The 23,902-nt window shown below is 44.9% G+C and overlaps 1 protein-coding gene across 12 annotated transcripts in view; it reads right to left on the reverse strand.

Moving 5' to 3' along the window:
• The window catches only part of KALRN (kalirin RhoGEF kinase), a 534,671-nt gene that overhangs the window by 45,208 nt on the left and 465,561 nt on the right, over positions 1-23,902 (reverse strand). For 11 of the 12 annotated variants that reach the window (XR_012044472.1, XR_012044473.1, XM_072875252.1 and 8 more), the window contains 4 exons: positions 11,527-11,810; positions 10,556-10,660; positions 4,685-4,815; positions 881-947 (listed from right to left, as the gene is read on the reverse strand). Coding sequence is in view for 10 of the 12 variants with exons in the window: in XM_072875252.1 (XP_072731353.1) it covers positions 881-947; positions 4,685-4,815; positions 10,556-10,660; positions 11,527-11,810 (587 nt within the window). In the remaining 2 variants the exon portion in view is untranslated. The remainder of the gene's footprint in view (positions 1-880; positions 948-4,684; positions 4,816-10,555; positions 10,661-11,526; positions 11,811-23,902) is intronic. The other variant, XM_072875248.1, reaches the window with a different exon arrangement.

Below are 23,902 nucleotides of genomic sequence, written 5' to 3' on the forward strand. Positions count from 1 at the left end.
GCAGTAAGTTTGAAGAGTCACATGAATAGGATTTCTCACACCTCCTGAGAGTTTCTTTATAAGCCTTTGGAGCCCTGCAGCCCTGTCAGGTTTGCCAGTGGTGCATGATGTAAACAGAAGACAACACAAAAGTTTGGAAGCTGTTGAAAATCACTGTTAGATGGGCTGATAATTCTTCTTGGACTAGTGAATGCCAAAAACATTGCCGAAAGCCCACTTCAATCATGTGCCTTCAGTTCTGAGTCCTTGCTGGGAAAAGAAGTGGACCCTGCATGTGAGTTAACTCTGACAGGTGATCCCCAGGGATCAGCCAGGTCTTTACAAGTTGAAGCTTAAAAAACTGTAACTGTTTTTGAAAAAAGAGGCAAATAAAAAAAAAAGCCCTCTATTTTATCTCTTTTTGCAAAACAATAATCCATGAGCCACACACACACCTCAGCACAGATCCAAACCCAGCTTCTGGAAAGGTACTCAGACACAGGACTTTAGTCCAGGTGCAAACTCAAGTAAAGTATGTGTTACCATTACTCAATGTGACAGCAAGAAATGCACGAAATGGGTGGTAGGAGCATACGTTACCCTCCACCACTGCCCTCAAGGCTGCATTAGAGCAGAAAGAGTTTGTCACAAGCAGGGTAGCCAAGAAAAACCTTTGCACACTGGAGTTGAAACCGAAAATACAACATTTGTTAGATGGAAACAAAAATAGTTTCCAAAGGCATTTCTTCTTGTTTCTGTCAACATGAGAAGGGGACCATGGAAGCAGAGTGCAAAATAAAGCAGTTTGTTTCTCATGATGTATTTTTTGTTGTTGTCGCTTTTCAGCATGGTGCTTTTTAGTGGGAAAACATTTTGCATAGCAGGGTTTGCTTCAGCTCACCTCCACAACGGTTCCCAAGTCTTTGACATAGTCTTTTTCAGTCTGTACCAGCTCGTTTAAGACAAACCTAAATTAAAACAGAACGCACACATATTTGACCATATTCCTTGACGTTACTGTTTGTTCCTCTTACCACTTATTACCCCACCATGATTCCAGGTCGTGTAACACGACTCACTCTTCACTCACTCACAGCTCAGTGGAATGTAAATGACAAAAATGTCACATTTCAGGTCAGGGTAGTTTCAATTCTCTTAACCACTCTTTCCTCCTACCCCTCTTCCCCCCACATCCCAGGATGGTGCAAGAGCAGCAGCACAACCAGCTGCCTGTGCTTTGAACTACCCCTCCCTGCTCTGCCCTCCTCCAGCCCCCATGCAGCCCTCCTGATAGTGATGGAGACATGTCCTGACCCATTTTGCAGCAAGCAGGAGAGGATTTCTTGCCCCAGTCCCTCTGGCTTTGCCCAAGGTTCATCAATTAAGTTTTAATGTGGAAGTTTCAAACACTTGGAAAACAAATCCCCCCTCCCGTCATAACCAAGAGCTTAATCTTTCAGACTAGGTAATCTATGTGTGGGTGTCAAATGCTTTACACTTGATTTCAGAGCTAATAATCCTGGGTAGGAGAGTCATCTAATGAAGGCCTGATGCATGCAAACAACAGCAAGCTAAAAAAAGCCCCTCCTTTGCAAGTCAAACTGACTAATCACATAATGTTCTTTCGAGGATAATTTCAAAAAGTTACAGCTTGCTGCAGACAGTTTGCCTCTCAGTTACGCCAATACATAGATTTGGCACATGACAAATAAACTCCATCTGTGCTCAAGTTTGCTATGGCAGTAACAAGGCTAACAAGATAGAGGAGTGCTTTCATGTCTAATATCACTCCGTTCACATCAAGCAGCAGACTGACCCACTTGAAATGATAGGGCTGAGGGCAAACAGTGCTAAGATAAAAGCCTGGTTGAAAATATCTAGAGGGGAAAAAAAAAAAGCAGACTGGCGTTGCAAGGAGAGACCCAGTTATGAGAGGTTACTGAGAAAAATCCTGCTCCCGCTGCGCTCCCAACGTGTTCCTTGCTCAGACAGAGCGGAGGAGATACCTAAGACACGTGGCAGGAAGAGGTCAAACAGCTTCTTGTTCATTTGAGAGTGAAATCCAGCCCCCTTGGCAGAAGGCAGGGCTGGCAGCGGTGATGCCAGATGCTTGTGCTCTCCGAAGTGCCCTGCCAAGTTGTGTGCCTGGGTAGTAAACACGCGCAGGGCAAAAGGCTGCTCTTTTATAAAGCAGCAGCGTGTGGCCGAACAAGCGTATGTTGTACAGTCCCCTCTCACTGGCTGACCTACCGTGCCCTTGCAAAAAGCTTGCCACGTCTCCTCCGCGCGGGGAGGCATGCTGAGAAGTTACTTTTCGGCTTGCACCACCTCCATTCTGCATTGCTCCCCGCAAACACAGAGAGCTGCTGAAAAGATGGGGAGAACCTCTCCCATCTGCCCACTGCCTCTCCCACACCCGGACTCCTTTGGTTTGAGTTACTGCAAGGATAACATCTGGCCAAATCCTGCTCTAAAAATGAACCAGCAGGTACTTGTACTACTTAATGTTGCTGCACATGCAGGCAGGTGGGTTTGAATTAAAAATCAGTGCAGCGTCCAGGAGTCTATCAGGTGAACAGACTAAATCTGCAAATTTACACCTCTTGTAGGAACCAGGGTCTGCATCTCCACTACTCGCCTTAAACTGAGCACCGGCGTTCCCCCAGCTCCCCTCTTCCCAGCAAGCAGAAAAATCGACCTTGACCCTCTCTATTAGTTCTCTGAAGCCTACCTGACACAGGACCTTAGAAGTACTCCCAAATTTAAGGTTTCTAAAATGCATGCTGCCAAAAATTCAAGTTCACTCATTTCCTCATCCGATAACACGGAGCAAGGGCAGGCAGTTACTTGGAAAGTGCCTGCCCTGGTCACCAGCAGGTATTGACTACACAGCTGTATTTAAAATGGCATGAACTGGAACAAGGATAGAGCCTCCTCACTTCTGAATGAGTCTGAATATCTGGATATCTTGGTAACTCTGTATTAAATCTATACTGAATGACACTACTCGATGAGACTATAGCCTTAGTGCTCACAGAAATGTAGCAATGAAGTCTGATGGAATAGGGTTTCCTAACACTGAGGCTAACTGCTGGTACGCACGTGCTGCCGGAGACACGGGAAATTACCGCCCATGCCTGTGCAAGGATTTAGCTGCTGGTTTGTGGGGAATGAGGAGTCACAGCTCAAGTTTGGAGCTCAGCTGCCTCATATGGCTATGGAATTAAACACAGCAAGCCGCAGAGATACAGAACACAGACACAAAGAAGCTGGAGAGGAGACAGATGTCTTGTGCTGAAAGCCACTAGCAGGTGCTCCTAAACATCCTGGCGTTTAGGAAATCTGGACGGAGGCAGCCACTAATTATGCGTAACATGCTGCCAGTCCCCCTGCCAGAAGCCTCACACGCTCGGAAGCGTTACGGTATCTATGCTTGCAGTGGCAAAGGTCTCTGCACTAAAACTGCAACCTGCAGTTAGTTGCCAGTTGTCTCATTAACGAATCGCTACCAGAGAAACCTAAGAACTTGCAATATTGAAGAGCTTTTAGGAGACAGGCGTGGGCAGAGATGTTCCCTGTGGGAAGGCTGACAGCTGCCTAGTAGAAAACTTCTGCCATTCAGAGACACATCCAGGGGTGTCATGTCCCTGCCTGCTGCTGGGAGCTGGTCCAGTCCCTCCCTGTATTGCTCCTCTGGCTTCCTGCAACAAACTGCAGGAGCAAATGATGGCTTTCACAGACCTGTGACACTTTGCTCCTGCTTCCTTGTCTACACTTAACTACCTCCTTGTCCTCCCCGACTTGGTTTCCTTCCCTTCTGAGCATCTTTCCCAAATGGGCTGCTGTTCTTCCACCTCTCACCTTACCATGCACTCCAATGAGACCTGTATGGACCGTTACTTTTCCCATCAATGTATGATTTGATTAGATAATTGCATTGCATCATTAGTGTAAGAGGCAGTATAAAGAAAACAGCTACCTGAGCTCTCTTTCATATAATTCTTGATTCTGTTTCCCCAATTCTCTGTGTCCTTCAGCCTAACCATGCATTTAAGAAATGCTTTAATCATGATAAGCTTTGAAGGCACAAGTGTTATTTCTGTTACATTTATGGGAGTGTACAGATATTTTTAAAAAACAACTTTCATGAGCTGTCACAATTTCTTTCCTCTCCCACTACCATGAACATGAGGGTTTCCCAGATGAAACTGTCTCTTCGGTGGCATGTTTCCACCACAAATGCATCTGAATTCTGCCCCTTGTTTGCTAATAGCTCAGGCAAAAAATTATTATCTCATTCAAAAAATCCTAGTGGGATTCTCTGTTCTTTTCCTTGAAGGTAACTAACAAGGTCAACCACATATCCCCCTTTGAGAGCTGATTTCACCTCCGGCAACGCAGTAATTACCAAGGCAAACATCTCAGTAATACTTTTCTAGCTGTTCAGAGGCTTTTACAGCAACAGGTATTTGCTATCTGGGGTAAAAGCTGCACATTTTAAAGAGTGATGATGAACTTCCTGGGTGTGCAAGTGCTTTTATAAAGTATTTTCACAGGTTAAGAAAAAACAGAAGCAAGCAGAACAGAGTTCAGAGTTTTACTCCCAGTTCCATGCTCATTCACTGACTACAAAGTATTCTTTCAGTGCAGCTATGTGTCTTCTTGTGTGCATATTTCAGAAAGAAGAACCAGCCAGACAACTTACATCCTGCCTCTCATTGCTTTGGCTTTTTGTTCCTCTTCAAGGTTTCGTGGGGGAGTTGAAGGCGTCATTCCTTCATTTAAGCAGCCAGTGGCATCTTTTAAGCTTCCTCGGTAAGATCCTCCTTCAAGGGTCTAAAAAAACCCCAAAGAACGATAGAATAAATATTATCCTTGAACTCCAGCATTAGTGCTATCTTCTGTTTCAAGTCAGTTCTGCAATCAACACTGCAGTCTAAAACCAAGCAGAGTATTCAGCAATGCTTTCCCACAGGACTTAGTGTAACACAACCAAACTAGTTTTAAGTTGAGATAAGAACCCCCCCCAAAAAGCATTTCAACAGAGATGTCCTTTTGCCAGAAGGTGGAAAAAGATGTTCCAGTAGCCCCAGGATGAGAAAGCTCTTCCAAATTATTTCAAAACAACCTGAAAATATCCTGGTATGTCAATCAGAACCAGTGTCAGGCTGCACGTGGTCAGTGTTTCTCTGCCAAAGACTGAATGGGGATTCTTCGTAGTGAAGTAAAACACAAAATGAAACAGAAATAGATGGATACATAGTAACATTCCACAATAATTAAAGTTTCCCCCAAATCCCTAGAAAGTAATTGCATTTGACCTAACAGCCTGCGTGCAGGGGAGAGAAAAAGTATCCTCTGAAAATGCATCTAACTGGATTAATGAAATACTTTTCAATTTGTTAGTCCCTCGATGGAATAAACTATTTTGAGTAAATTTTCTGGGAATGTCCTTCTCGGTTTCCCATGTCACAAAGAGCTCCTTCACCACTTACTCCTTATCAAGCACCCCATGAACACAGACTATCTTCATGTACCAGCATCTCAAACCAAGAAAATACCAAAACCCTCTGAAATGATTGGCTAGATAAAGCTGCTTGCATAGAATTACAGTAATTTAATGATCACTGTGGGTTTTTTTGTTTTGATTTTACTCTCTTCATCCTTCCAGTAGACGTAAGGAAATGAACCTTTGTAGGCTCATCATAACCCTGCTTTAATCCTGACTTGTTAATTAAGTTAAACTTGCTCGAAGCAAGCATTTACCTAATCTTAGAGGTCCTGGGACATGTAGAAAAAGGTTTAGCTTTTATATTAACATTCTGAACTGCTTCAGGGCAAACTTAAGAGAACCCAAGATATGAAACAGGATTTAGTCCTTGTCCAGCAGACATGGGACCAGACAGGGAGAGCGCACGATACTGAAATTTTTGAACAAATTAAACCCAGAGCATTTTTATCGCTTATTCCACTCCCTGTCAGATTGAGTTGACAAGGCAGATTAAATGCAACACATGAATCTTTGTAAAATTAAAGCACAGCTGTGATACTCCAAGCAGTTCTACTCTTTAGAGGGTCTTTTCAGGGAAGCCAGAATACTAAACAAATTTGCATGTTGGGTAGTAAAACTCCTGTGCCTCAGAACAAGCTTTAAAACAAAACAAAAACATTCCACTGTGTAAAATACTTGAAAGAATACCAGCAAGACCCCAGAAAGCGTACAGTACAGTAGCTCATACTCTGCAAAGCCCGCTCCAAAAGCACCTTTTGACTATGCAGCGCAGAGTCTACATGGCAACGTGAGCTGTAGGCTTCATCTCACGTGGAGAGCAAAAATATTAGATACTCTACTGAGAAGCAGAGCACACAGGGTTAATAAAAGCATAGCAGATGAAGGTGGAAAGCAAGGAAACCAGAGACAAGAGGTAGACTTTAAAGCCCTTCCCTAGAGGGGCCTGTTGTGTACACAGTTTTCACAACACTAAACTTACCAGCTTACTTTTGACCAACTTTTCTATTGCACTGACAAGGTCCGCAGCAGTTGGGACATCGGAGGAGCTCTGTCGAGCAGCTAGCAAAGAAGAGGACTGCAAGACACCAGGTTGCAAAGGAAAAGCAAGTTAGCAGGATGAGAAGGGTGTAGGAAACCAGGGGTCAGTGAAGCAGCTTCTGAGACAGGAGAATGAACGTGGAAGGGGAGCAGGAAGGTTAGAGGACCACATGCATGGCCAAGTGAGTGAGTGTCGCCGCATCAGACTAGCACAGAATTGCCATCCACTTCTGGCTGCACATCCCCCTGCAGCAGTTCCAAGGCTGGGAACCAGGGAACAGCATCAAAGAACTGAAGCTGATTTGCAACCAGGCTACAATACTCTCAACGTCTGTTGGTTCCTCCTTGAAAGGACAGCTACGGTCTCACAGGCTCCAGAAAATTGATCTTCTTACTGCAGATGCAAGAAATTACCCCCTGCCCCATACATACATATTTAATAAATGCAGTTAAGTACAAGGTACACATGGAGTTACAGACAATAGGGGAGGGAGGCAGGGGGGAACAAATCATTCCCCCTCCCTTCCCCACAGATCAACTGCAACTCCAAATGAACTCAGATGACACCTCCCATTCATGCAACTTCAGCCATCTAAAATGTGTATCTTTTCTCTCCCCTCTCTGCAATCAGTGGAGAGAAAACACCCCTACGTATCTCATCTATCCTAGGTACCTGGCACAGGAGGGCAGAAACACTCGTTGGAGATGCCCACTTTTCCCTATTGACATTAGTTAGAATATTTTCAGTCTCACTTCTCTATGCCTGTCTGTTGGTCACAGGTATTCGATTTTAGGTGCCTGACATCATGTCATGTCTTTGGATGTCTCCACATTCAGGTAGCCACAGCTAATAGCTGCTGGTTGTTACAAATCTCCAGAAACACTGAGACCTCATCAATGTGCTACCCATGCATCTCCCATGGCGCTGCAAAGACTGGCCTCTGTGTGAAATATTCAGATTTGGTTTAAGTTTTTTGCTCTATATGGGCCTCTTCACCCCTTGGTCTTTGTCCTAAGAAACCTCACTTTGAAAACCCAAACTTATGTGATAGCTATGGGAATTGGTATTTTTTAGCTCACCTGTATGTACATTTCTTCTGAAGGAAATACAAGCACTGACTAAAACTATAAGCCCGTTGATAACCTGCTTTTGGCAGGCTGACACGGACTAAAGCATGGCTAAATTTTTATAAATTCTGCATTAAAATTATTAAAAAGCTTATCCATCTCTCAGCTACTTAATAAAGGTCTTCTGGAGAGCACCTATTTCAGCGAAGTCACCGTGCAGGTGCCAACGAACACGCATCTGAGATTAAATAGTGCTGGGGAGTGAGACGTGGAAATGTGATGGCAGGAATTAGGCAGCTGTCCGCCTCTTTAAATGGCCCTTTGGGAAGGTTGCTCATGTTGAGTGACACAGCCCCAGGAGAAGAAAAAAAGGGCAAAGGAGACCAATCCCAACCAGAAGCCTTGTGACAAAGCAGAAGTGTGAACAGCCTGCCACTCCTCATCTTGTCTTTCACAAATAATACATCTAATCAACAGTGCTAATTACAACAACAACAAAAACTACAGGTAATCAGGCTGGTAATTGAAGAATTAGGCTGGTAATGCAGGAGTCTCATACAAATGTAAAAGCTCAGACAGCCTGTTTCACTTGCAGTGCAGACAGACATGTCTAGGAAAAAAAAAGAGTGAAAACAGGGACTTTGAAGAGATACTGGACAAACACATAGATGATAACTGTCAAACATACTAGCAGGAGGAGTCCAATTTTTGGAGGCACTAGACAGCTGTTGCTCTCAGTTCTTTTAACTGAAATTGCTCAATATCTCTGAAAAGTAAATAACTGTAGGATTTTGAAGGGAGCATGGAAACATTTGCTGCCTACAAGTCTTTCAGGGTACAATAAAACCCTTCTGTGATTGACAAGAGTCTGGTTTGTGTGGGGCAAATTGAAAAATGGTATTTCTATTTCCCAGGAAGTAAAGTATGAATTTTTAATATGAAGATATCTTACAATTTGTCTTTATAAGATCCCCCAGGAGCAGCGAGGCATGATTATTGCTGCCTTGCAGATGGGCTCAGGGAAAGGTGCCACCGCCCCTACCGTGCAGACATCTCCCACCTACCTACCACTGCTACTGCCCCATGCTGCTGCTGGTCCAACCTAAGCCCATGCCTGTAAGCAGTAGCAGGACATGAGCAGGGAGCTCTGCCCAAATTAACACCGTCAAAGAGCTTTTGGCTCCAGCATGACTCAAACATTGCTAACGTGGTGCTCCTGTGCCAGGGAATTCAGGAGCCATGTTTGTGAGGTTAAGTTTTTCTCCCCCGTGACAAAAAGTGAGTAGGGGAAGAAAAGGAGAGAGAAAAAGGGTTTCAGGTGCATCTTGCTCTATTTAATCTTCTCTTTTAGGAGCGGGTGAAGAAACAGGATGCCAAAACGCTCTGTAAAGCTTAGACATCTGGAGTGGAAAACAGTTTAGGTCCACAACATCGGTGCTGTCAGAAATGTATTTAAGAAATACTGAAATCACATGGCATGTTAAAAATAAAAAATAGTGACCTGACTAAAGCAGTTTTGTTTTTCTTTAAAAAACCACCAAAACAAACCCCCCAAAAAACCAAAAACCAAACTAACCCCAAAACATTTAGCTAAACACTGCGGGAAAAAGCCAGGAGCAACTGCTATTGTGCTGGGCATGGATCTACCATGGCTCCGCTTCACCAACCTTTCGCCTCTGCCCCTCACCAGACAGCCAGCGGCACAGGCAGCACTCAAAGGGCAAGAGTCCACGACTCCAGCTGCTTCCTTCTGGTCTCACTGCCACCACAATGTCATAACATCTCCTGACAGATTAGCAGCAAGCCCCCACATCCTCTCCTCCATCATTCTGCTCCTTGAGTCCTAGAAATATTTGTGCCCTTCTCTCTCTGTATTTCCAAACTCCTGCCTGAACCTTCCCCAAGAATGTTCTGGGTTGGGTTTTTTCTGACAATTTATTAATCTCCCCTATCCTTGCTTCTTTGCATGCAGTAATTACAATCAGAGGATAGAGATACAGAAGTGGCAGTGCTAAAAACAGATGCCAGCAGGAAAGCAGGAAACAGCTAAACAGGAGGATGGATTTCTACAAGGGAGACGACAACACCAGGAAAGGGTGGGGGAGGACACGTGCAGACAGAACCTGCACTGTGAATGCAAAGCACTGTCATAGCCATATTCAGAGATTCTCACTCCAAGTCCAAGAAAGCAACTGAAGGACTCTGCAAGCCACTGCACCATCTACCACAGCAAATTCTGACTTAACATTCAAGGGACCCTAGCTAACAGCAGAGAACTACCACCACCAGCATGGTGCACAAAGATGGGCAGACCTCCTGAGAGGAACTTAGATACCTTGCGGGCTTCTGCACTAACTGGAGCTGATGGACTATTCAGTGATGATCAGCCATATGTTCCAAAAATGCCAAATGATAGCACTGGGTAGGCTTTTCCATCTGCAAGCTTTAAAGCACTTCAGAATGGAGGGTGGATGGTGGGGCACAGACCGACAACGTTCCTGGACCCCAATCACACACAAAGCCTGAGTGGAGAGCCCAAGCTATCTAACTCTTGGTAAAGGTGGTACTTCTGGATTTAAGCAGACTCCACCATCTGTCCTACTCCTCAGGCCCAGGCTGCCACCAAATACCATTTCTGCCGCTACTGCAGACACCAATGGCACTTTTAAAACAGCCATGGAGAACACGTGTTATCAGCCTGAGTGGAATTTCTGACCGTACACAACACAAGTGCACGACCGACCTGTCATGAAATGGGATGCCAGGGCTAAATTACTTATCCAGCACTATTTGTAGATCCAGTTGGTGAAAGGTATTATATTATGATTTGCACATAGGAGTCTCTTATAACCACAAGTCTAGGCCCTGGATACTAGAAGACCACTGTGAAACCACTGCGAGATGGCTATGTGAGAAATGCACTTAAACAGCAAACCGATGTAGCAGGCGAGGTCTTACCATCTCATCTTGGGTTGGATCATTGTCAAAAATCTTCATAGGAGGAGGAAGAGGTGTGTGAGACTCTTCATCTGGTTCATCTTCTCCCCAACCTTTCTTGCTCTTCTGAAAAAAAGTTAAATATAATTAGAAGCAGGGATGGGTTTCTTTTATCTTTTTAGATATCTGAGCCCTACCACCAGGCTTTGAGTCTGTTAATACTAATACTGGCTCAGTATTGCGTTGGGTGGAAAGAATTGCAGATAATGCTAAGCATCATGGAAGAGAAGCAATAAAGACATAAGGTTTTGCCGGTTAATCCTTGTGCATTCTAAGAGTTACAGAAATACAGTTTATAGGTCACCCAAGCAGCTAGGGTAGCTACAGCTGTCTGTGTGCTGATGGAAAAGTATTTTTTAATTTAAATGGAAACAGCTCAATGTACATCTTTTAAAATGTGTTCCTCTATTTGTGTTCAGTTAGTATCTTCTCCATTTTTGACTTGTAATTCCTTATTCACTTTATCAGGAAAGAGCCATTCTGGCAAAGAACATGCCTGCAGAGAAACTGCGGCTACAAACACATAGCAGATTTAACAGAAACATGGCTATTTCTCTGAGTGTTTTCTTTCAATAAGGAATTACACTGCCACAGTAGGATAAAAGTGATATGAACGTCAGCAAAAAGTGATAACAGCTGCTCAAGAATAACTTCATTTCTATCCTTGGCAGCTTTCTAATAGACTATTAAAAAAAAAAATATATAGTCAAAGGATAATAATATATGCAGACTTTGAAATGCTTTTCCCTATATATTCCATTGCTCTTTGGATGACAATGCTGTCTGCAACACAGCTTCAATCAATGCAATTTTACACAATTCGCTGTTCCCTCTAGACCCTAAGGGAACTGTGTTTACTCGAGCATGAATCACACACCACAGAAGAGCCTATCAGAGATATGGTCTTTCCTGCAGCAAACGCCAACACACACCTCATCTGCACTGTCTCCTTGAGGAGTGGTTTCATCTCCGGTCTTTGGTGAGCCGAGGTCAAAGCTCTTCCTGCCATCTCGCACCTTCTTTTGTTTCTTGATGTTGCTCTCGGTCTTCCCGCTGTTCAGCCGGCGCACAGGACTAGTCAACCATTTCTTCAGGGTGTTGGTCGAGCGCTTGGGGCCAGGAGAGCTCTGGATGGAGTTGAGGGATGGCTGAGGTTGTAAATTGGCCACTGAATCAGACTTGCCGCCGTTGTCATTGGAAGAGACTGAATATGCATCTGGAAGAAAACAATGCAGGTGAGAGACCATACCAGCACCTCCTCTATTTCCTAGTGCACATCAAACGCTTGGCAGTCCTAAAGTGTCAAAATACAACCTGTCTCGATGAAAGGTTTTGTGACCTATGGACATTGTGTAAACTTAATTGCATACCAGAGAGAGGAGTATGCCCTGCAACAGGCATTTTTCACAATCTTACACACTTCTCTCCTTTCCTACCATGCTATCTGTCCTTATGAAAGATGGCAAACAGCAAAGTTACCTAGTTTCTGATGAAAGCCTGAATTTCATGCAAAGTGCTGAATTTCTCAGCTTCCCACAGATTTCATTGTGAATTGTCAGGAAGAAAATAAGCACAAAAAGCAGATTACTACAGGAGACCTGACAGGCACCAACACTTTTTCAGGTTCCAGTTCCATAAATGTTTCTCAGCTATTTCCAGACGCCAATGACATTACTGTTAGTTAGACTACTTATTAACTTTTCAAGGTTATTTGAAGCACCTTAAAATTATCTCCTTTGCCCCTGAAAGCAATTTGTCAGAAGACTTCACACCTTCCCTAGAACTAAGAAACTGGAATGAACAACTACAAAAGATGACAAATTGTTCAAACCGAAGGAAACTCCCAAGAAGGAGGTACAAGGCAGGCTTAAAATTAAAAATATTTCCATTATATCCAAGCAGGAGATTCTGCTGAACTGTATCCAACTGCAATTATTGCTACACACGTTCAGACTAGCACCTTAGAAATGGGTGCAACCTCCCTTACTCCCCCCAAAAGCAACAGACCAAAGATGAGCCAATGTCAATAAGTCTTTAAAACCAAAGCAAACAAGTTGCTTGAAGACTTCTCAATTGCTCTTTAGGAACAAGTGCCCTGCTTTCACCTTTCTGAAACCATGGCAAGGCAACTCCCTCCTCAGGAGCAATCAGGGACGGAGATGTTTAATCCCACACAGTTTAAGACAAAATTTTTTTTACAGAATTCAGAAACTGTCACACTCCTGTAAGATACATCTCAGACTGTACATCATAAAGCAGACAGCTGATGTTATTAAACATTTTTAGATGGTTATCTCTGAATCTTTTATCTGCCCCAGCAGAAAACAAAAACATAAGTTACAGCACATGGAAATAGCCCGGTGCATCCAGATATTCTCAGTTCAGCAGTAAGTATCATTAGAGATACTGGGTAGTACACATGCTGAGGGAGAGCTACTCTCCCAGACAATCCTTACCTATAGTGTTTTAGAAGCCAGTTCCTGCTGCCTGCATGCAGAGCTCCTACCCCGCTGGGCAGAGCTGCTGCTCCCAGCCGGCTATGCACCGAGCAGAGATTGCAGCCTGCCTTGTCTGCCAGCTTGTAAAATGCAGACCGTGAGAGTTATAATATTTTATAGTATTTCATAACCATAGACAGCCTCAGTCAGAAGTTGAACTGATAATTTATTACATACCTGAGGTCAAAAGTCAGGTTTTTAGAACACGCGGAAATAATTGCAACAAGCTAGAGGAAGTCAAAGTTCATTTCCCAGACAGGAAGAAAATCCAAATCATCTGTCTTCTGACAACAGGAGTGCGCGTGAGAGGGGCTGGGAGGAGGACGGATCCCAGGTGGAGCTGCTGGGGTTTTTCTGACATTCCTCCATAAGGGCAAAGTAGCAGTCTTATCTCAAAAAGGCCTGGGTTTAGCCAGCTCCCATTGATGTTATTTCATGCACACGAAGTGATGTTAAATCAACTAGCGCAAGATAATATTTGTCAGTGGCCAGCTTATCTTCCACTCAATAGGCTTGAGATAGTTTCCTCTCGCAGGCTCCACGTGATGCTCTGGGAGTTTATCCGCGCACCTTGCGTCAGCAGCATTCAGGGTTTCGTGATTTTGATTTTGCAAGCGCCCTCGCCCCTCCATCCCCCAGCAGCACCAAAAGCCCCGCTGGCGGCAGGGGAAGCAGGAGGGCTCCTCGCCAAGGGGCTGCGCCGAGCAGGGTGCACTCAGGTGCCCACGCTCCCGCTGCCGCTGCAGGAGGATTAACTTTGGGAATTACTGGTGCAAAGGGAGCCGGGCTGCAGTCATGGAAGGAGAAATGCTGGAAGTGATGGCTTTGTGGAGGCTGCCACTGTCAGGGATGATCTGGGGCAAGCAGCCATATCACAGACTCACTGCCTCTGCTGGGGACTGGGCTCTGGGGGAGGCTGAGGAGAACCGAGGACAAGCTGATCTTCTCACATCTCAATTGGTTAATGTACAGAGAGGTTTTTACTACAGCTTGGAAGTAACACAGTCCAAACCCCTACCTCCGGTCGATGGCACCTTGCCAATTTAACTTTTAGTAAGGGAAGGAGCTGATAGGAGGCTAAATGGAGCCTGGGACAACCCCATCCATCCTGAGGATTTGTTACGGAGATGTGCATTCCTACCTCAGCCTGGCGGGCTCGAGGCAGGGCCCAAACCCAGGAACCCAACGTCTGTGATGGAAGGGGCAGGGACCTCCCTTCCCACCAGGAAACACCCCTGGTTTTACGAGCAGGGCCAGGCCCTGGCCTTGCTGCCTCCCTCTCCTTTCCCCAGGCAGCACAGCCATGGCCGGGGCATGGACAGACACACAGCACCTCTCATACCACAGTACTCTTCGCTTGAAGCTGTCCCGGGGAAGCGACGGTCAGTCGTTGTCCCCTGTCATCCCGGGGAAGGCAACAGATGGGCAGAAACACCCCAAGTCCCGAGCTGGCCCACAGCCTACCCTGCCCGCTTGCAGCAATTTTGTCCAAAGTTTAACCCAGAGCCAGGAAACCTCTGCAGACCGAACATCAGGCCTCCAGAGCCACAAGCCATGATGAAAGCCAACCCAAAGGTTTCCAGAGGGAGGTGTGTTACACCGTGCAATGATCCCACTTGAACGAGGCTCTGGATTTCCCCACTCAAGGTCATGCCTTTGGTGATGAAAAAGGCTATTTACCAGGGGCTTAGTAAATCTCAGTCGTGCCATGCTGTATGCAACCCTGGCAGATATGAAGTCTCCTTCTTTCTCCTTGTCCACTGGACTGCCCTGGCTAACCACTGTAAGGCATCTGGGACAGAGCCTGGGCTTCACTTGGCCCATGCAGCCCAAGACCAGAAATGTGGCCTTATCTTGCCTGTACATGGCAACGTAGTCTCCGCTGGCTGGAGGATAGGCAGGGGGGTGGAAGAGAAAGGCTGGTATAAATCTCCCTGCTCCCCGGCCACCATGAGAGCCCTTCAAGGTGGGGTTTGCTCTACCCAGCACACTACACATGTACAAAGCACTCCCATCTCATCGTCCCACTTCCCACCGTTGCCAAACATGCACTATCCAAAAAACACACCGAGAGTCCACACACAATATTCATAAGCTTTTTCCTTTTCCTTTTTAAAGGAACTGCAAATATGGACACATTTGTGAGCAAGTCACACTTGCTGTTTGCCAGCCCTGCTGAGAATGATTTCCTTTGCACATAAAGCAGGTCACCTCAACACGTTCGCAGAGGCAGGACTGGAGCTCAAGGAAGAGCAGAGCTCACAAAATGAGACAGAAACATGCAACACAAAAAAATCTACCAGGGAAGACTTTGGAGACAACCTCCTAAGCTGTGCTTGTGTAGCTCCACTGCTTCCACGGCACGTACGGCTACAAACACATTAATCGTGACACTTGATACTAGCCTGAGATCCAGACACCAGGTGGATCAAGTGGAAGAGGAGGACACGTTACCGTGCTCTTCTTGCAAAGCACTAGCACGTATGTGCTTTGCAAACTGTATTGGTAGAGCTATTTGGAAAAACAGTTTGCTCAAGAAAAGCCAGAGAGCACTTTGGAAAAGATGCAGCGGCACATTGCGTGGTAATTCAGGCAGCCGCTGCTGCCTGCAAGGACCAACAAAGCAGTGGCTGCCCTTGCGCTGCAGTGGGTCTGCAGGAACATCAGGGCTCGGCAGAGAGCTGCAGCGAGCAGTCGTCCTGCCACCAACGTTCCGGGACACACGCATCTAAAAAAAGGTATTTGGTGAAGCGAAATGGGTGTAGGGAGGTCAGCAGACTAGTGTGGCTAGATTGATTTCCGGGCCAAACCATTCATTCAGACAGAAGAAATGATGGTTTCCAAAACACCCCTAAGCAAACCTCCAAGAAACTTCTGGCAATAGGACTGTGACAGATACTCAGCCAGACCGAAAAGCTTTAACATTCAGAGCTTTTGCACTGCTGGAGGCATGAAATATTTGTTGTTGTTGCTCAAATGAACAGACGTCTATAAAAATACAGCTCTTTTACTTGAAAAATAGAAGGTTCCAGTTCTGTCCAACCTTGGGTGAAAGGAAAAACGAAAATCTCATAGACCCGTTTTAGAGGCACAGTTGTATTCCCCCTTGAGTCAGTAGGAATTACTGCTGGAACATAAATACAAGGCATTTTATTTTTACCTCCCTGTTCCCCAGAGCACACATGGGAGGGGAGGTCTGTCTGATCAGGCTCCTGCAGTACCGGACTCATCTGCAGAACTCTGATCTCTAATGGGGAAAGGGAAAGGCTTCTCAGAGCAACTCAGAAGAAAACATCAGGCTTCTCTTTTTGATCCATACTAACCACAGATCATATATGATAGGAAGGAAATATGCTTCCATAACCAGAAGTTAATACAGAATATAGCTATGAAGACAGGTGACTATGGCAGGACACAATCTTGCTTTAGGCGAGAAGAGGTGAATCATCTTCTGGTTTATGTATGGCTCCATTTGTCACCCCAGAAAAACAGCCTGAGAGAAAAGGATTTTTCCACAAGAAGTCAAAGAAGATGAGCCAGAATGGTAACTCTGTAATCCTATTAGCGTGTGCATTTAAATCAACAATATTTTTTCAGAAATAGTTCCACTCATGAATGAAAGCCAGTAACGACAATCTGACCGATGAGCACATAAATTAGCTCTGCTGTGCTCAATAGAGCCCATTTTCCATATTTAGTGATTCCTGTAAAATAACATTTCTGACAAAGATGGAATTGAATCAGATGTGGGTGAAAGACTAACTCGGTCTTTACTTGAGCTATTATTTCCTGAAGAACGGGAATCTCTGTACCAGAAAATCTTGGAAAGCAGGAGTCATCTAGACCCATCCTATGCACAAACAAAGCCTCTGTTAGTATTTCACACTAAACAAACCAGAATCATCTAAACCATCAAAATGCACCCTCTCCTGCCCTTTCCAAGAGCATCTCCTTCACCATACAGGCTGTAGGCTCCAGTTCACAGCTCTCAGCCCCTTGAGGCTTTACACTCTCCCTTGGGAAACGCTGCTGAGAGGGCCACCTCAGATCTGCTCAAGGGCTTCAGGGCTAAAGCTCTACTAGATGGACGCAAAGATGGCAGAACGAGGTATGAAAACCGCTTCTTTGGTCTCTTCTGTGCTTTTGTATTAAATGTGCAAAACACGCTCAGTGAAACATTTTTATTGGCACGAGTCAGGGTTACAAAACTTTGTGGCTTAGGCAGATGACAGTACGGATCCCAGTTTTAGTGTTAGAGCCTATTCTGCCTGTAAAACCTGGCATGGATTTGCAAAAATTTGGGAGGTAACAACATTTGGATAATACAAAGTCATTTTACAGCTATTCCTCAAGTGAAAACACTAGTTCATAACAACGTAAATAAGGAATCTGACAACTTCTAATGTCAACAGATAAACTGTCTCCTGAGGCACTGCCTCCAAAAAAGGGTCCAGCGAAGAACGGAAGCGAACATGAGGAAATTTTCAGTGGCCATGTCAGACAAAGATAGAGGACAACTGGCTTGAAAAGCCCTTTAGATTAGAAGTATGTTAAACTTTTGCAATGGAATTACAAAACCCGCCCTGGAGTCCTCCACTGCTCCCCATCCGCTCTACACGTGTCCAGCCACAGACCTGCCCCGTGCTTCAGCTCGAGAGAAAAATGAGATGAGACCACGCAGAACCCCGTTTCACACCAGAGAGTAAAGACACGTTCAAACTACGCCATTGAAATCTAAATGCAAATTTTGCTCTGAGATTCAAATGTTCTCCCTAACTTTATAATCTCCTGGAAATGAGCAGAATTGAGAAGGTTGAACTGAATTTTCTGTTTGTGTCTTAGAGTATCATTTGAAGCGTCAACCTCGAAGTAACATCAAAAGGCACAAATCAATCTGGCAGGATTCTCACAGTTCCATTTACATGGATGAAATGACTTCTGTCCAAACTCAAGAAGAGTGGTATGGAGTTAAATATTTTATGCAAAAGTTTCCAGTCCAATAGAGAAAGTAGCCTACACTGCTAAAAGCAGATGTACTTGACAAACTTTCCAATCACTGTAACGTAAAAACTGAAAATTTGACTTTCTGTTTCACTGCCAAACATGCAAACAAGACTAAGTTCCAAAAAGAATGGGGGAAAAAAAGGACCAAAACCTAAATTAATCACATAAGATTCAGAACACACTGTTTCTTTATTGAATAGCTGATATTTCTTGGAAATGGGAAAGAAGAGCTGCTTTGAGATAGAGGATGATCTGCAGAGTTCCCTTTAGCTATACTGCAAAGCAGGGGAAGCTCCTGGGGGATTTTGCATACGGGTTTTGCCTTTGGGAAATGGTCACCTTTCTGTTGGTTTTAATATTCAACTTCCTGATCATTACTTCCAGGTAGAAACCTAAGCCGAGGAAAACAAGCACTCACCTAGGTGGGGTGGGCAAACACCATCACTCGGAGCAGCTCATTTTTGCAGCAGGCAACAGCTCACCTCATGCTCTCGGCAGGCAAGGAGCTGTGCACGCTTTTGCCTAAGGGTGATGCAGAGCGGGAATCACACCCTGTAGGAGCCTCTCTCTTTCCATTAACTACAGAGGGAGTCCGAGGAAATTACACCCTTAGCTAAATTTAGTTATTGTGAATCCCCTTCCCACATTTGAGTATGTTTCATACCAGGCCGATCTCGCAGCAGGAAATGATTAGCTGAAGTTAAGCATCTGACAATTCACTTTAATGAGCAATAACTCATGGCAACCCGCCATTAGCTTCAGTTGAATAGCTTTTATTTTTAGCTGGTGTTGCTCAGATGCGGCTTTCATCCAGCATGTGCTGGGAAAGCTGACATCCCAAAGTAGTCTCCAGGTCTTGGTTGTGCCAGTCGGAGTGTCAGGGCTCGAGAGCTCCAGTTCCTGGAGGTCAGAGAAAAGTCACTGCAGTTCTGGGAAAGTTTCAAAGAGTGAGATAAAACCAAAAGCCTGGAGAAACAGCACAGAGGCGCACAGTCTCAAGAGACCTTGCAAGAAAAGTTACTGAAATCCTGAGAGCATGCTGAATGAGTGAGCTGGATCTCCAGGGAGAGAAACAGCACAAGGGGAAGGCACAGAGAGCGAGCCTGCTGAAATAAAACATGTCTTTGGTACTGTCCAAGAGTGCCTAGTGAGAGAACAGCTACAGAAGTCATCTCTATTGTATCTGCTGCTTCATGTGGACCTAAAGCTATTGTCAGAGGTGACTGCAGGGAAGGCACGGGGAAAAGAGGAAAATGAGTCCTCGGATGAATACAGGGCAGGGCCTTGTTTCCTATGGATGAGCATTTAAGCAAGTAGCTGCTGCACATGAAGGCAGGACATGTCCTCGTACCTCTGAAAAGACTCTCAGGAAAGTGTGCAACTCAACCCCATGGCACCAAGCACTTGAACAGCAGCCGAAACATCTGCGGTCCTCCTCTCTGGGTGTCCCATTCAAACGTGATTCCATATAACAGCTTACAACTGCAATGGGTATCTATGACTTCTCCGGTGGGAGGTTGGAGCCTTTTTCTCTCCGTTTATCAGCTGACAAATTCATCCTGCTTCAGAGTCCCATCTGACCCCTCACATAAGCTGCTGTGAGTTCATGACAGGAATAATAAGAGAGCAAACATCCACAGAGTGAATCCACCAACCCGTTGGTAAGTGAGATACTCCTAGCCAGCTCCTATCCCAAAATACTATGAGATACGTATGTTATTGGCCTGCCTTGAGTCCTTCAAGGGAACCTTGCTTATCTCCCAAAGAAAGCAACAACTTTTTAGAATTGGTTTTTACTGAATAAAAGGGTGTGGAAAAGCTCAGAAAAAGAGTGTTTGCTCCACACAGCAGAGTTTGAGGCCAGACGCAGTATTTCTACGTGCTTGATTTCATTCACCCATTCTCTTGCCTCGGGTTTGTGCCCAGCGCACGTCCCAGACCAGTCCAGAGCACAGCAAGAGCAAGTCCAACACATCTGCTGGGACTGCACGTCGGAGCAGCCTTCCCGTAATGCCTCACAGCTGGGAGAGCAGATTTCTGAAGTCAAGAGGCACGCATTTTGCTTTAGCAAAGAAAGGAAATAAAAAGTCAAGACTAACAAGATCCAGAAAGGGCATGCTTTTTTTTTTTTTTTGAACAAATCAACATTTATTTCAATTTAGTCAAACAACTCGTTGAAGCACTTCTCTAAGTTCTACTTTACATTTTGTATTTACACTGTCCTCATTCTGTGACAAAAATAAAGTAATCCCCGAACCTAAAGTTTCCAGAATAAGTGTCGCTAGCAGCAAAAAGAACAAAACCCCAAACACAAAGCAAAAATCCCCCTTGATATATTTTGATAGGAGACTTATGCATGTTCCATAAAAAAGTTTTAACCCTGAACCTTTATGGAAACCTATATGGGATGATGTGGGGTAAAATGTCTTGTTTGAAGCTGAACAAGAAGAGCAGCATTTGCTGGCCTTTGCAAGTACACTGTTACTTTTAGCATAAGGAACTGTGAAATGCTTAGACACCCACATAGAAGCAGACTTTTAAACTTTGATCTAAGCAGTTTAGCTCTGCTCGGAGCATAAGGGTACCAGAGTTGGCAAATACAATCTTTTACCCTGGTGGTGGGCACAAAACCAAACTCTATTACACACGGTTTCCAAGCAGCTGTTAGTACAACACAAGCCTTATTCTTCTGCGAAGTGTCAAGGGTCAGCTTCATTCAGCAGCTCCCAAATTGAGCTACTGTAAGAATTTTGAAGTAATTTCTCAGTTAAATGACATCATTACTAAGGTCAACTCTGCCTTACGCTTGAAGCCAGCAACGTCTATGACAAGGTGGACCGCTCTGCTTAACAGGGGGAGAGGAGGGAGGAGGACGACATTTGAATATTGTATTTATGTCTCCCTACCTCAAAGGAAACTGTGGCTATGTACCCAAACAATTCCTCATGGAAACAACAAAACAGTATCGGTGACAAAATAAATTGGAATTGGGAAAAAAAAGCAAGAACAGAACCCAAAGCTTTTTGGGATAGGAAGAAAAACTGCATGTCGGGAAAGAAGGGATTGGTCATTAAACTTTCCAGGCACACACAGGGCTCAGAAAGCACAGAAAACAAGCAGAACAAACAAACACAACTGTGTGCATCTTAGCGTCAGCTTCTTTTGCCAAATGCAGTAGCTTCCAACATTCAGCAGCTGTCTCTTGCTTTCTAGTGCTGTGGAGTTCTCTTTGGTACTTGGAGGCTGTCAGGAGCTCCGGGCAAAGAGAAAGTCTTTGTCCATTTACCAACCAATTCCAAAGGCGCTGATCTTGAATAACTTTACTAAGCAAGAGTGACACAGATGTCTAGGAAAGGGGGCTTTTCTCTTAGTAAAGTTGTGGTAGGTGCAGTGGAAACCCAAGGCAATCTACATGCTTGTCAAATTGTGCCTAGGTAAGAACAGAGTCCTCCATGAACGTCTCTCATTTGTTCACTCTTAAATTATTCAGGCTCTGACAGCCCCTGAAAAGAAAAGAACGGAATAAGAATAAGTTGCAAGTGGTGCAGGGCAAGAGTGGACACCACGTAACCACCAAGAACAACGAGGTTGGGGTGTTTGACGACAGACACACTGCAGCCGGAGCCTCCAGGGCTGGTGCCCAAAGCAGCTTCCTCCATGCCCTTGTCCTCCAGAAATACTAGCGGAAAATACAAGCTCACAGCAAAGGTACTGGTTGGGATGAATTAAAAGAAGTAATGAATGAAGTAAATGCAAACAGCGGTTTGGAAATAAAAGACACAGATAAGAACTGCTGGTGCTTGTGATGCTTTGCTCTTTGAACACGGCACAGGGAAATGGCTAAGCAGCTCGGAGACTTTTAAGTGCACACTCAAGACTATCAGTTAGATTTGTGGAAAGTGTGTAATTCACTCAGCTTAAGTAGGAAAATCAGAACATCACTTGCCGTCCCATATAACAGGCTCACGCGATCTACGTCTTGGTTTTTTGTTTGACGGCTCTCCAGGGCAGGGAGCAAATCTGTGAGGAACCTTCCCCGTGGTGCCGGTCAACAAGGTTATCAAATTTCAGGTGATGAAATCACTACTACACTCTATCTGCGTCAGCAAGAAAGATGGGATGGGAACTTGAAGTCTCAGAGAGCATCTGCTGCATGGGAACAGGAGAGCTCTCTGCAGCACCCTGCCGAGGTCTCAGCCCTCTGAAGCTGTGCAAGTGCCTTGACCCAGCCACCAGCCTTCCCAATAATGCTAGTCCTGAGAAACTCATCGATTTTTACTTCTGAAGGGCCACACCGAGCCTCCCGTGGCTTTTATGGTACCTATACCATTGCTCCTTACCAGCAGCCTCCTCACGGAAAAAATTCTACATCCAGCTTCGCAGAGATGTGGAAGAGTGCACTGCATAAACTGCACTGCTTCATTCCCAAATGCATCACTGCGTCTAATCGCAAATAGCTGTAAAAATGCTCTACCAAGCAACATGCCTAATAAGCGATTATCATTACAAAAGCCATCTTCACTATTGCTGAGTAGTTGCTTTCTTTCAGCCCCATCTTTCAAAGTAATTAGGAAAAAGAAACACTTATTTGAACACAACAGCAAGGGCTGGACTGGTCTAGCAGCAGAGGCTCTTTGATTCTGGAAAGACTTTGTCGAATAGGGGTGATCTCTTACTGCAATGTATGATGTCTGATCACAGACATCCACCTGTCTGATAGTTTAGTATCTCCAGGACAAGTGAGTGCAGTGAATATTCAGCAAGCATTAGCCCTTAGATGTTTCTCTGGAGCTTGCCTTGCTTGAGGTTTTTCTTAGGCACACTGCCAGATCAGATTTTACGGCACCACAACTCTGAGCAGCTACAGCCATCCCTGAGCAGCCCAGGATGTTCAAGCCTGAGTAATCTCTCTGATACTAAGACAAAATCAACTAAGATGCTGCTGTCTGCTCAGCACCTGCGTCCTGGCAGGAGCTGTGCTCTGCTATTGCAGAGTTGAAGTTACTACTGTAACATTCAAAGTGTTTGCCTCCTTCTTGCCTAAAGCTATAGTTTTCCTTCTGCTGCCCTAGCAAGGATCCCTGTTGATTAATACCTATTCCATTTCCTAAAGAAATCTATTCAGCCTCCACATGCTTCAGCTGAGAGCGATGTTTGAATATCATGTTGATCCTCAGGGTTCAAACTACAGAAGGTACAAGGAATACCAGACTTGAGGCACTTCAATGGTATTAGCTGTGAATCATCTTTTTATATTGTACCACTCAGATATGTTTGGATCTCAAATACATTTGCATTTCTAATTAAAACAGGTTACCATTAGTAACTAAAGAATGTCTTAAATCAGAATCCTTAGGCCATAAAAGCTAATTGCATGATGCTAAAACTGGATTTCAAAAATATACATATTATACCCCCTGCAGGATTAATTAGGCAACATCTCTTCAAAAGAGTTCTCAAAAGTGTATTTATTCAGCATGTGGTTAAATTATACTGGGTTGTGCAACACTTTTCATAGCCTGCCTTGGCGCACGCTTCTGCGGCAGCAGACAGCTGGGGCCTTGTTTGTCAGGAGTGCTCAACATGGGCAAATCTGATTCGGGACCGCGGCGAACCCCAGCCGATGAGAAGGAACACACATGCTGGTTCGTGCTCTCTGCCGCACAACCACCTAGATGCTGCCTTCACCCCTAATGCAATCCTGCTGCTCCCCGCTGCGCAGCGGGGGTTGCTTTAGCCACAGTTAACTGCTGCCGCTGAACAAGATGATCTCGGGTACGTGTGTGATGTGCTTCCTAGAACACGC

Source organism: Ciconia boyciana, chromosome 10 (assembly GCF_034638445.1).
Source record: "Ciconia boyciana chromosome 10, ASM3463844v1, whole genome shotgun sequence".
Lineage (NCBI taxonomy): Eukaryota > Metazoa > Chordata > Aves > Ciconiiformes > Ciconiidae > Ciconia > Ciconia boyciana.